This window comes from Rhea pennata, chromosome 31 (assembly GCF_028389875.1).
Source record: "Rhea pennata isolate bPtePen1 chromosome 31, bPtePen1.pri, whole genome shotgun sequence".
Lineage (NCBI taxonomy): Eukaryota > Metazoa > Chordata > Aves > Rheiformes > Rheidae > Rhea > Rhea pennata.
The window spans coordinates 2,325,443-2,339,277 of NC_084693.1; the positions used below are offsets into that span (position 1 = coordinate 2,325,443).

Sequence of the window (13,835 nt, forward strand, 5' to 3'; positions counted from 1 at the left end):
TAGTACTTTGCTTGTAATCACACACATCTATCACATCACAGCTGTATGCACATCCTGCATTTTGGCAGGAAGTATGAAGATACGAATAATGCTTTTTATCTCGAATGTGGTGCCTGAAGTCTGGAAGAAACGCATGGAATCAGGCCATCTAAACCTTATTTCTGCTTACTACGTAGTAGTAAGGAAAATCATAAAACTGCTGCAATTGACAACGCAGGTTTCCTGAACCAGCTCGATAAAGCTCCAGAAATTAACCTGAGACTTCAGTTTTTAATGCCCTGTCAGACAAGTTCAGAACAAGGAGTTCCTAAGCTTTTAAATACAGCCCAGAAAAGAATGATCAGTGACATAACCTCATGTTTCAGTTAATGGGCATACACAATTGCCATCAGGATTTAAATACAATGTTAGCAGAGCATCAAATCCCCCCAAATCATCTTTGTTATGGATGTGTTCTTCAGAGATTGCATCAGTAGTTAAGTATCTTCTATCTCTCCAGATGGCAATACAACCACCTACATAAAATAACTTACAGTTTCTTCAACTAGGCTTGACAGTTTTTTTCCCCTTAGATATCAAATATACTACATTTCAACTATAAATGAAACAGAAAACATATTTAAATATTAACATTCATATTAAATAACAAATTGAAGCAATATTGAGATGAATTCTGTAAACAGCAGGGAGATGGATATCTAAAACTGCTCCTTTGGTTCACTAATTTTTCTCCTTTTTGGCAGAACATCTTGACTGGAGGAGAGTTCAAACTGATGAACCTGCCAAGGAAAAGTAATTATTGCGTTACCAGTTGCTGCTCTGCACAAACTCTGGCCTGCTCCCCTGTGTTAACAAGCGTAACATGGAAAATACTGAACAAGACTCCGTTTTATCGAATTATTTCTGACATACACTTGTATGGAAAGACCGGGATTTAGCCTTTTGTCCTTCTGCTTTTGTTTATTTAAAACAATTAATTTTAAAAAATTCTATTAAGTTCATATTACCCCCCCGCCCTGAGAAAAACATGGCAATAGTGAGCATACACAAAATAATGGTCTTCCTTTAGAGTAGTCAATGACAAATCTCAAAAATACAGTACATGAGCCTGAGGGTGGAAGTAAAAAAATGGTCATTAGATACCCTTATGGTGTTAAGCAGTATTTTCAAAAATGACTGAAATCATCTGAATTTTATGTCTCTGTTTTGTGTATTTGTGGCAAGCTCCGATAGCTCTTTTCACATGCTGCTTTCACAACAGATTTTTATGACCCAGACCAACTTGTCTTCTGGACTTCTTTAGAATATTCTGCTGAGGAACCAATTTTGCAACGTTCCCCAGCTTGATTTTCATCAGCCTTTCCGGAAATAAAGCAACTATTAGTTTATAAGACAACTACCGGCAACTATTGAGCAGCACATTATGAATCCTTACGCAAGTACTGTTCCCTAAGCTGCATTAAAAATTAATGAAGAGCTTTCCCGAAGGGCAACAGGAAGGGTATGATTTTCCATGGTCATGATATGTAATTTCCTCTCCTGAGTGTAAATGAAGAAAGCATTTATTTATTTACTAGAATGGCAGTATTCACCCCACAGCTTTTTTTCTGAGAAAAAGGTACCAGTTACTCTCAATGTTCACAAATAAGAGATACAGAGAGGTATAGTGAAGCGGTCACACAGGTACTGTGGCAAGTTGCTCACAGAGCAGAAGCTGCAGTTCTGGGTTTATACAGACTAAAGGTTTCCCTCAGCCTTAAAACACTAAAGCTACCAAGGACAGTTGGTAATGGCAGCAGCCACAGACAGGTGCCCAACATCATCTCCTAAGGCTAAGCTCTATCCTGAAGACAACTTCTATTCCACTTATTTAAGACTCAAGGAATCTGGCTCCCCCAGTAGCACAGACTAAGTAAATCTGCTGCAATGTGAATAAGCACAAAAATAATGGATTTTTCTTGGCATGAATGAGTCATGCATCTGAGATCAGAATTACAGCTCTGTTTTCCAAGTAAAATCACTAGTGATCATATGGTACAGTGGGCTGGGATCTCTATTGGCACACGCTCCTATCAACAACGGATTAAAGTAGCAGGGAGTTTGGCTAAATACATTTTCAAGAAAGTCAGTCAATCCTAATGAATCTTTCTCAGCCTGTGCAACTACTGTAATGTAATGCTTTTACATTTTTGGAACAAACTTTCCTTTTCTTTTTGACAGTAGGAATTCAAATGTCTTGAAGCTAATGGGTATTTTGTAAGTGATGAGAATCTCTTTCTTTCAACATGTATTCTATTAAAACTTAAAGAGTTTTATTCTCTATCTGGAACAGAAAAAGCAGAAAGAACAAAATAAAACCGATACTAACTGTGCTGGTTTGAAATATCTTTCCACTTCTTGTCCTGCTCTCTGACATGTGAAGTTCAGACGTCTTATGCGCTAAATGATCGACCTAAAATCAGAAAACAAATGTTTGCCTTATGACAGCAGTAAAACACATATCTATATCTAAAAATATATATATTTCAGAGGCAACTCCAGAGTTCAGCCCTGTACTGTACAAGAGCTCTGGCTCTGCTCACCACAGCACTTGAGTTGAAATTTAACTACAACAGTATTTAAGTCAACAGAACTGTTCACAGCTAGATGCATTCAGCTGCCCCAACAGATCAAAGCATCAGTGATATTTATACATTAAGTCATTTGCAGGTACCTGGGGTTATTCTGCGTAAGACATTTTTACACAAGACATCTTAAGGACCTGTGTTTGAAGTAGTCCTCCATGCTTAAATTACACAATTTTGCTATGTTCACGGAATATAGTCCGTTTTGATTATTACTCAACAATGACATTTATCTTAGGCTTTAATCAACTTTTCATCAAGTATTTCAGTCGGTCAAAATTTGAACAGAGAAACTGCTATTAAGAAATGTATTTAACTATGACAATTTCACAAATACAGAAATTATTTTCCCAGTTCTTTTGCTATTACTCAGGTCATCTATTTGTTTTGAAAACAGCAATTTCTGAACAAGAAAACAGCCTTTTGTTACTGCTTTTGGTTAACCCTTGAGTGTGTCTATTTTTTTGTGAAAAACTGAGAAATAAAATACAGATGCATTTTATTGTTGAAAATCCTCATTACAGTACATTTTCAGTAGATTGCCCATTAATTGCTTGAGGTAACTCAAAATAGAAAACACAAGCAGCAAAGCAGCTTTGCAAAAGCTCTGAGAAAAAAATTTAAGGGTGCTGAAAAGCACTATCTTCATACCTGGGGATTAGAAACATACGGATTTCGATTCTCTTCTGCCTTGGTAATTTCATCTTCTTCACAAGTTAAATTTGGTTCTAGAAGAAATATTGAAGTACATAGTGGAAAATGCGCTAACAGCATTTTAACACCAATGCTTTGACGCAAAGACAAGACACGCTTTAAAAATGCAATGATTAGGCTCTCCTCTGTGCTCGAAAGTAGCTAACTTTACCAAGCTCTCTTTAATCTTTAGTTCAGTGATTCCAATTTTTATTTACACGATTTCCTAGCACAGACACGTAGAAGGTATGTTTATGCTAAGCAGTATGGATTTACAAAAACTATCCCCGGAGAAGAAGTGGGCTGGATGCTGTGTCTTCCTTACGTGCAGCACTGCTAAAGGCCTGTCTACATAGAGTGTTTATTTCAAAACAAAAAGCCTCACGGACTCTTCTGCCCGGCAGAACAGGCGTGCAGCACTGCGTGGCCGCTCTGGCACGGCCCCTGCAGTTTCTGAAGCCCACTGCCAGCAGATGGCTCCCATTTCGTAACCCAGCCACACACAACCACCAACTTTGGCGGCAGTTCTTGTAACTACAGAGCCCCTTGTCACTGCATGCAGCTGTACAAACAGGCCACAAAGAAAGAGGAGGAGGAAGGAAGAATGAACAGTTAGTTCTGGAGAGACTGGGCTTTTTTAACCCGTACAGTTTGTTTCTAGGACAAAGATGTTAGCACGAATTGGCCAAAGATGACTACACTTTGGCCATGGAAAACATTTCATCAAACAACTTCCAGGTGACAAATGCTTTTTTTTCCTGACAATCTCTACAAAAAGTGCTGTTATCTCACACTGTCACAGCTTGACAGTCTTCATGAGATCACAAATCTGTTGCTGCATTGATGTCAATGGGAAAATCCTATGGTCATAGTAGTTATTCCTTTCCCTCTTCCTTGATCTCCCAGAGATCACATCCATACACCAGATTACTTTGTGTTGCCTTTTTTGGCATGTTTTGGGAACTTTTATGAACTTCTAGAAATACTAGTTGTTGCTATCGCAGTTCTGCCCACTTCTAGTGTTTTTTCTACTGACGAAGCTAGTCTACCAGGGGTTTTTCCTGCACATACTTTATAGGTTTCCTTTAGTTTTTTTTTTTCAAGCAGTGTAAAAGTAAGTTTGCTTCTTTCACGCAGTTGCACACTTTAAAGGTTTTAAGTGCCACTATTTAAGTATGGCTTGCACACTGCAGTCTGTGCAAACAGTGGTGGGCTTGAACTAAAGAACACTGGAATCCAGGCTTTGTCCAACTGCCTTTGCAACGACTCAGAAATTGTGGTAACTCCATGAGGCTGACAGTCACATTTGGGTTGGGAGGACCAAAAGCCTTGACATCGATAGACTTGCTGTTTTTGTTAAGAAGTGATGCTTTCAGACATTTCTATAAAAGTTCCCATTTCTGAAGGCTGCAAAACCTGAATTATGCTTCAAAGGGGATACTGCTTTAGGGAACTGCTGAAGGAAAGTGAGCAGAGCGCAAGCAGCAGCACTAACGGGCTCTTCTTCTGGGTACCATGTATTCATAGATCCACAGTTACCTCTACCTCTGCTTCAGAAAAAAAATCTGCAGGATTCTCATCCAAATACAGGTTTTTTCCTCAGATTTTGGTCATAAAATTCCTTTTTTATTTCACAGCTGGAAACCTATTTTTGTTCTCTTACCTATTTTATGTGAGCGTATCAAGAGCATTTCTGAGAATACTTGTCTACATTATCTCTATGTTCTTCCAAAAAGTTGCACAGTATTTCCTCTTTTTTTCTTCTCAAGTTCAAAATGCTGTATGCAAGGCAAACTGACGTTGTCCAGAAGCTATGTACAGAGTGTCTCCAAACTGAGGAAGTCGGCAAGTAGTAACTCATTCTTTAGTTCCTTTGGTGGCAAAGCTTAATCTTTGGACAACCCCCCTTAATGCGAGGTGCTGTTTCTAAAGCCTCCCCAGGGCTTTCAAGGGACTCAAAGATACGTCATTTTTCTCTTTTCCTAAATTCCTTAAGATATTACTAAAGGGAAACTTCTGCTCAGAAATCACTAAGAACAGGTAGCTGGTGTACTGCTCTCTAGGGTTTGCCAGACTCGAGACAGCTTGGATCCAAATCCTAGGACACTGAGAGACACTAAGGTACGGCCAGGGAGCGCTTCCGGAGGTGGACGTGGTCAGGCTGCTGTAGCCAGGTCAGTCATTTTATCACTTCTGCTTTCAGAGCCCACAGTGGAGGACATCTGTATGATTCACGTAAGCGAACAGCGCAAGTATCTACTTATAAAGGCTAAGAGAAGAAAAAAAATGTAACAAGACAGGTGCTGCTATTTTTCCATCAGAAATGATCAGCAGATACTTCCTAATGTCCTGCACAGTGAGAAAGGCAAAATCATTTATTTCATAATGAAGGAGAAGGCAACTTTGTCTTGCAGTGTTAGATCCTCAAAATGCTTCCTAAATCTTAAGTTTCATTTATGATCTGCAGATTTCTCAAGTTTAATTGCCTACTGAAGCAGTTATACTAGAATTTTTTTATATAGAGTTAGTATCATTGGTACTTTCTTGACAAGAGCTTTGCAATAGATTTCAGCTCATGATTTGCTTTTTGCTGTTACTCAACAATTTTTTTTGTGGCTTCAAACTGACAAAACCCAAAGTGTTAGGTTTTTACTTGAAGAAGCTCAGTTCAATGAGATCTGTCCTAATAAGCATGCCTCACTAGAATTTGTACCTATTAAAATACGAAAATTCACTTTCAACCACCAAAATGCTCAATGTACCTTAGAAGAGAAGCGGGCACACAAGTCAACTGCGTAGTAAGTTGTGAGGGAAGGCAGCTGGAAGAGTCACTCAAATACCCAGCAGCACAGATATAATCATGTAGTTGTTCATATAATGAAATATATTGAGATGAAATTACTGATTGTATCAGGGAGAGAAAACCACAGTAATTAACCACTTACTTTGTACAAAGAAAAAATGTCCGTGTAAAAATATCTATCCATATGATATAACTCGGTCTATCATGGAGTAAACTATGTGTACATGAGCCCCAACTGTCTCACTTGATTCACAATTGTATGGACTAAAGTATGGACTCTAGAATCAGACCATGGTCCTACTGTGGTCGAAGTTTAAGGAAAAATATGGCTAAAAGTAATATTGCTGCTGCATTTTAATGACTGAAGCTGTCAGGATACAGTCCAAACACCTGCACCTTCAATGAAAATAGACCTAGACCCTTTTTTCCTGCAGAGTTGTTTCACAGGTCTGCACTAAATTACTTTTGCAATCTTTATGCAGAAGTATATTAGTTTAAAAAAAAAAAAGATTTTTTTCTAATATGTAGCCTATTAAATTTAGCTTTAATTCTGATAAAAATGGAACATTAGAATTTTGTAACAGAAAAATGAAAACATGCATATGATAAAGTGCTTCACAAAACAAAGCTGTGATAGATGATAAAGGAATAGTGAGGAAAAAGAAAAAACATGATGTTAATTTGAAAATAGTATTGTATCAGCAAAGAGAATCCTCATGTTAGTAACATCAGAAAGAGGCACAAGCTGAAAAAATACAGAAAAATTACCTTCAACTTCCGAAGTATTTACGTTTTTCCCGTCTTTCACTTTATTATCCAAGACAGGATCTTCCTAGATTAAAGAAGAGGTCTATCACTTACTGCAGACAAATAAGAGGGTTCCTACTCACAGATGCTTACAGCCAGATCTTATTAGATGGATTCTTGGTGGAGTAAACTGCATTAAAATAATTCAATCTAATATGGAATGTATAGACCAGCTCAAATTACTTAATTAGCAATACAAACATACATTTAACTCACTTATAAAGACACATCCACTCAAAATATTAAAATCATAAAAAATAAGATATTAAAGCAAAGCTATCAGGGCATCAATTACCACCTTTACATTGCCTGCAAAACAGCAATTCAGAGGCATACGCAGGTTGAGGGAAGGGTATTTCCATCTTTTTGCCTACAGCCCCTGGGCACTGCTAACTGAGGGGGAGGGGCCACAGGCCCTGAGGCTCCGCCTCCTTCTCACCTACGCTAAACATACATCAGCACCTTCCCCATTCCTCCTAAAGGTATCCACTGCTCACCTTGGCCCACACCAAGAATATACGCCTCCAACTACTGAAGCCCTGCAGCAACATCGCCCTCCCAAAGAGCTGTCCCAGAGGCTCTAGCACCGACAGCTGGATCCACGATCTGTTGCAAGTTTTATGCATTTGGTAGGTTTTTTGCATTTTTCTGGGCAGGGGGAAGAACAAGCGAAGAACTCAAGAAGGATCAAGTTTGGTGCAACTTTAGCTATGCCATCACCAGCTCTATTTACCGCTCTACTGAAGCTTGGTTTATGGGATGCTTCTGAGCAAATTCATTGCCCATCTACCACCATTTGAGTGGGACTGGTATGGGCCAGCCCTGTGGACAGCCCCAAGGAGAAGGCTTCCCGTGTACCCTGTGCTCCAAACACACCAAGCAGCACCATGCACCTGCGTCACGAAGCTGCCACTCTGCCTCTCACCCTGCCACTGCTACCGAGCCTTGCAATGACATGACACTGCTGACAAGCATTATGCACTTGTTAATACTGGCACACACTTTTAACAACGACAGACTGCTAAGGGCAACAGCAAAATTAAAACAAATATGCAGGAAAATACATTATCTTGTCCAAACATATCTGCAAACACCAAATGCTCTTCTAGAGGTCTATCAAAAGATGCAGCAAAAGCATTAATGACCTTCTGCTGGAATACTAATCACAGAACATTTCAATATGTTATATTTTGAGCTCTTACATTCATGTGCTGGTTCTGTTCTTCTGTATCATCTTTGTCCAGTTTGAGCACCTGCAGAGGCACATTAGTGTCTCCTTGCTTTAGTATGTTTTTATCAGCATTTTCCATTCGTTGTTTTTCAGTTGTAACTTTAACTTTCAGCATATGAAAAGGCGTTGGCACTTCACCCACATTTAGGTACATTGGCTCCCCCTCAAATATCATGCCCTCACATTCACCTTCCTTAAAGCCAGGAGGTTGGTAATCAGGTGGTGTAACTGCAGAGAAGAGTTTATGAAACGTTATAATGAAGCATTTTCTTGTAGAAGTTGTTTTTGTGAAGATGAAATAGATTCTTCTCCAAATACTACCTTCATCATAATAAAACAGCTTCATTGTCAAGCAAACATCATTTGGTAGCGGACCCAGGTTTTGCATCAGAACATAGATCTTGCGAATGAGGAGGATACTTGCTTTCTTCGTGTCTGCACACGTGATGGTGGAATCATTTTGTTTATTCTTACTAGAAACGGATAAAGTATTCAGATTATATAGGCTGATTACAAGCTCTGCAATTCCTAATAAAATCTAAGCAAGCTGTGTGTTTTTGATCTATATCCCGTACCTAAAAGGAGCAGGTGCAATCTGAAAGCCCCAGTCCTGCTAAGTGTCACAGATCTGCTCCCTTAAACACTACAAATACCACTACTGACAGGAATGGTTACTGATTAGGAAGTGCGCATCTACGGACTCTTCGCATCCAGCTCTGAAGTTTTCAGTCTTCCGCTCTACAAGTGGTGGCAGTAAGGTAAAATCTCGGTCAACTAAAACAGAGCTGCTGTTTCCCCACCACCACATCAATCTAGTATGGGCCTATGCTAATATGCTGGAGCAGTCAAGATACAGATTCACATCTCTTTCCACCAGTACTGTTTACAACACTTGCAACTTCTTTCAGACAGAAGTAGCCAAATTTGGTGTCTGGAAGAAGCTTCTGCTAGTAAGAACTTGCTACATTTTAACTGTATGTCTTAAAATAAGCAGCTTCCTTACAGATGTCCATAATCTGATAAAATGATTAGCCATATTTTCAGAGTAGATCTAGCTTAATAGCATGTTTGCTTAAACTAAGTCATTAAGATCTAGAATCAAGAAAACACTAAATAGATAAAAATTGAACCAATTTTTTAGGTAAAGCTGGTTTATCAAAGTCACTGTAAAACCACAGAGCAGAAGAAAGTCAAGATGAAAATACCTGCTGAAGTCCAGGAGTGGCCCATTGTGGGTGTATTTGAATTTGAAGTGGTAACATTCTGTAATTGTCTACAAACAAATGCAGTTATTATTGAAATATCAGTTGTCAAGTGAAACACACCATCACTGCTGGCTTTTTTTGGTCCAGTAATCTATTAACCATGTATTTTTTAAAACAAACAATGTAGTAATAGCTAAAACTCCTTCTTGATGGACAGATTTCTAATGCTGTAATGATTAACAATACACACATTATGAAACTGTCATCAAATGAGTATCTTACTTTTTTCCAGGAATCACCATCATAATATATTTTGAGAAACTAAGTTTGAGTTCAGTTTCTAAAAGGAAATATTCAATTCAAATTTTAATCACTGTAATTCACACACATCACACAGAGATATGGTGACACCCAGTGGCTAGTTAAAACATACTTCATTTCCCTCAAAGAAATTCCAAAAATCTATTACACAGGGTTAGGAAGATGCATTCTTTACAGGCATTTAACTCCACAAACACGCTTAGGAGTTTCTTGTGCTTTCCTGAGAATAGTCTGATAGTAGATACTCAAATGCAACACACTACATTGCAATTCTGATTACCTCTAGGATTCCTCCATTTGGTATTTTGAAATAAGTCTTCTTCTACATGTGTAAGTGCTATTGCTTGTATATGCCTATTTCATTATAAGAACAGGATATAAGGATTATCATTAGTCATTCAATAAAATATTCTGCCAGGTTTACCTGAGGATCTTCTGGATGAGTGTAGACCTGTATTTTTAAAACAAAGACAAGAAACAGATTAAGAACTGTACGCATATCTAAGCATTTACTTTAAAATGTGGGACGTATTTTTCAAAGATACTTACTGCTAGGACAATCATTCTTAGCTGTTGGAAACATAAGAATATTAAAAAAAACACATTTAACCTATTTCATAGACCACTTTTTGCGTATTTCTTTAGCTCTGCAAGTCAATGCAGGCCAATATAGTTCTGTTTTAAGAAAGCAAGCTTTTCATGTGCTTTATTCCTGATCTGTTTAAGAAAGAACTTGCTCAACTGGCTGAGAAAAACTCCTACTTCCCAAACTTTAAAGTGTTTTTGTTTTTAAAAATATTTTCTTGATATGTGTACATCCCACATTGTAACATTTTAAAGCATAGTTATTCCATACCCAGAAAAGTCCTGTAACCACAATGGCAGCTAGTGGAATTATATAAATTAATACTTCAATACATTTAAGTTATAGTGGAAGACTTACATATTTCTTCTGCAAGGCATCATAGCATCCTAACATCCTGCAAAAATCAAATGATTTTGTCCATCTACTACTAATTTCCATTTGCTTTGCTTCTGATTAAATAAAATATTCCCACAAAATTAAATTCTTGCGTTTAGTCTTCTTAGTATTAAATTACTGGAGTAATAAATAATGCTTATTCCATTATTCTGTCTTTTTATTAGTAATAATAAATGTAAGTAATCACTATCTTTGTAACACCCCAAATCATCCTCTCTTTGCAGAATAAGAGAAAATATAATCTGTGAGTAAATAACTTGTAAGTAGAAATGTAATGTAATTGTATACTCATCATTTTCAAAGACTTTCTAACATACGCATACGTATTCATTAATCAGTTAGTAAGTCTAACTACTTCAACCGAATATGGACATCTCCAAAGCACAAAGGAGTCCTGTTATTGCTTTTATTCACGTTACAATTTACTTCTTGTTTAACAGTAACATGCAAGAAACAGAAGTCATGAATTAAAAAAAAAAAACAAAAAAAAACCAAAAAAAAACTTACCCGTGATTTTTGCTACCATTTCTTTGGAAGATAGGGAATGAGCAAGAATTTTTTTCACAAGTAGCTGATGCTGAGTGAAGAAATGCTACTTACCTGTGAGCTCCAAACAGGTAGCACGCACCCTTCACCCAGAAACCAGAGAGCGCTTTCTTTTCAGCATCCACAGGCACATCACGCCACTGCCCTTGCTAGTGTTTGGTGAGTGAGTGTAAGGTGACATTCACTCGGTGCCACTTCAATTCTCTACCACAGAAGATCAATTAAGAAATTCCAGGCTACAGCGAGGAAGCCTTCCCTTCCCTCCTCCCATCGGAGTGACGGTACACACACATTCAAACAGTGGATGACCCAATTATACCTTCTAACATCACTACTCCGACCTACATCTGCAGCGGCTGCAAGCCCCCTCTGCTGAAAGCAGCACCATTTCTGATGCTTGGCCTTGTAGTATGACTGGTACAAGTGTGAAAAGAACAAAAATGGTCTTTACAGAGGTAACAAAAAGAATTAAGGAAACGAAACACTTCTTTGCAGTGCATGGATGCAGTTGGAGCTTTACTACAGTGTATTGTTTGGAAGGTCATTCCACCTTACTGGTCTCCTAAAAAAAATGTGATGCAACCTGTAGGACAACTGAAGCCTGTGCATGAAATTGCACCCTTCAGCCTAAGCTTCAGAACTGTAGAGCTTTGAGGACCACAGGAGTCACCTGAAATTTCCTGTTGGAGACTGAAGCCACACTTGCAGGTGCCCTGTAGTGAATTAACTGTAGGCAACAAACATCTCAGCAATCAGAGAGCACCACAGCAGAAAAAAATAAGCAAGTCCATTTCAAACATACGATGAAAGAAAACATGTATTTATCAGGTGCTCTTTGCCTTATAGCTGTTTCCAAATAGCAGGGAGAGCACCACGAACAGATCTCTACCATTATTGCGGGGCAAAAGGCAAACAAACGCCCTGTATCACAGTGTTAAGTATCACTGGTCTCAAGAGACGTATTTAAACCTCAACCATGTCAATGCGCTAGTGGACCGTCATTCACAGACAGAACTCTGTTTTTCTGTGTAGTAGCCAACAATACTGCTTTTTCTTACACAAGTCTGAGAGCAAGACCTTCAAATACAAGATGCAAGAATGGTGACAGGTTTAACTTGCATGAAAATACTGTGCCTCATATTCAACTATAAAGGAATTATTGGCTAGCTTTTTGCATTTATCTGCACCTTGAGTAGTCACACACATCAATGAAAATTGGCTATAGAACACCAGCATTTCATAAACCAAGATTTGTGCTCTATTAAGCTGCATTAAAGAGTTTGAAGTCTTTCTAAAAATGCTGTACAAGTCAACTCTACATTTATTGAAAAGAATACATTTTGATTTTCATACAGGAATCTCTTCATAGAGACTACCACGCACAAACACAAAGGTAGTTGTTCATTTGTAGCTGAAAACAACCAGGAAGGTAGTTTTCAGAATTTACACACTTTTAAACTGTTACGTACATACTGTCATTAACATACCATTTCACCAACTGAGTTGATCCAGGGCAGTTCTTGTCTTCCCTCAGAATTTTGACACAGAGATCTCAAAAACAAACAGAAACATTCTTTTTAAAAAAAACTTATAAATACTCAAGTTTATGCAACTATAGCACTAAAAAGAGTTAAGTTCATTCTCAAAAAGTTTGTCAAAGAGCAGACTAAAATTTTCTTCTCTGACAGGTTTAGGCATAATTTTAATTGCTAGGTCAGCTTCATCACTATCATTAATAAAACCCAGCCAATGACTGTATTAGCCATTTTCAATTGCTGTAATGAAACTTTACTGTTATCTTTAATTGAAAGGGACTTCAAAAGCACATGTTTAAGCTTCACATCATCCCTACGACAATAGATTCTGCAGATGATCTTGAAAACAGCTCGTTACCATCCAAGTATCTTGTTCCATACGCACTTTCAGGAAAGATTCCTCTTAGATATGTAATGCAGGATACAGCCACTGCAAGGAGTCTCTTCACTAATAACAAAGACTGCTGCTCAGTAGATATTTTATTAGGAAATACAATTGCATTCTGAAAGTTAAGAGAAAGGAAAGTATTAGTCTCTCAGTCTCCGTTACAGAGGGCCTGTTTCCGTTCACATTCGGAAACACATGAAAAAATGCTTTTTTGCTCATTAGCTTGCTATGCATTCTTTCCTACTTTTTTTTAACAGCAAGTAAAATTATGCAGAACATATGGTAACGCTTTTTCATGACCAAAATAATCTACCGTGCTGAAATACGTAATAAAATTGTACCATTGAAGTCCTTTGCCTCTGAGCAGTCGCCATTTTGCTGATACTGTTCTGCCTGCTAACAAAACATTTGCATTAGTACATGTGCAACTGTTCACGAGCACACATGAGCCCAGGTCGCAGCCAGCTTTAACAACTTACTACCTCAACCTATGAACCTTCTGAAACCATGCAAGATTCTGGAGAATCAGCAGTATTAGATTCCTGATTTTCACTTAAAATGGCTAATTAGGGAAGAAGCTGCACTAGCTGAAGCTTAAGAGATGGCTGCACACATGCATAAATGAATGAGCACATGACAGCTGTAGCCCAGCCACCATCCCCCTCTGGTGTACATCTGCACAGACCTCCCCCAACTTCAT

At 38.2% G+C, this 13,835-nt stretch overlaps 1 protein-coding gene across 1 annotated transcript; it reads right to left on the reverse strand.

Annotated features, from left to right (window-relative positions):
* Positions 1-698: 698 nt before the first annotated feature.
* On the reverse strand, positions 699-13,509 carry HORMAD1 (HORMA domain containing 1). Its single transcript, XM_062597974.1, has 13 exons — positions 13,477-13,509; positions 13,106-13,250; positions 12,700-12,763; positions 10,628-10,664; positions 10,234-10,254; positions 10,109-10,135; positions 9,364-9,431; positions 8,480-8,631; positions 8,130-8,386; positions 6,889-6,952; positions 3,276-3,352; positions 2,369-2,452; positions 699-779 (listed from the first exon to the last, which is right to left on the reverse strand). The coding sequence occupies exons 1-13, from the start codon at positions 13,507-13,509 to the stop codon at positions 699-701; spliced, it is 1,110 nt and encodes a 369-aa protein (XP_062453958.1).
* Between the last annotated feature and the right edge of the window lie 326 nt (positions 13,510-13,835).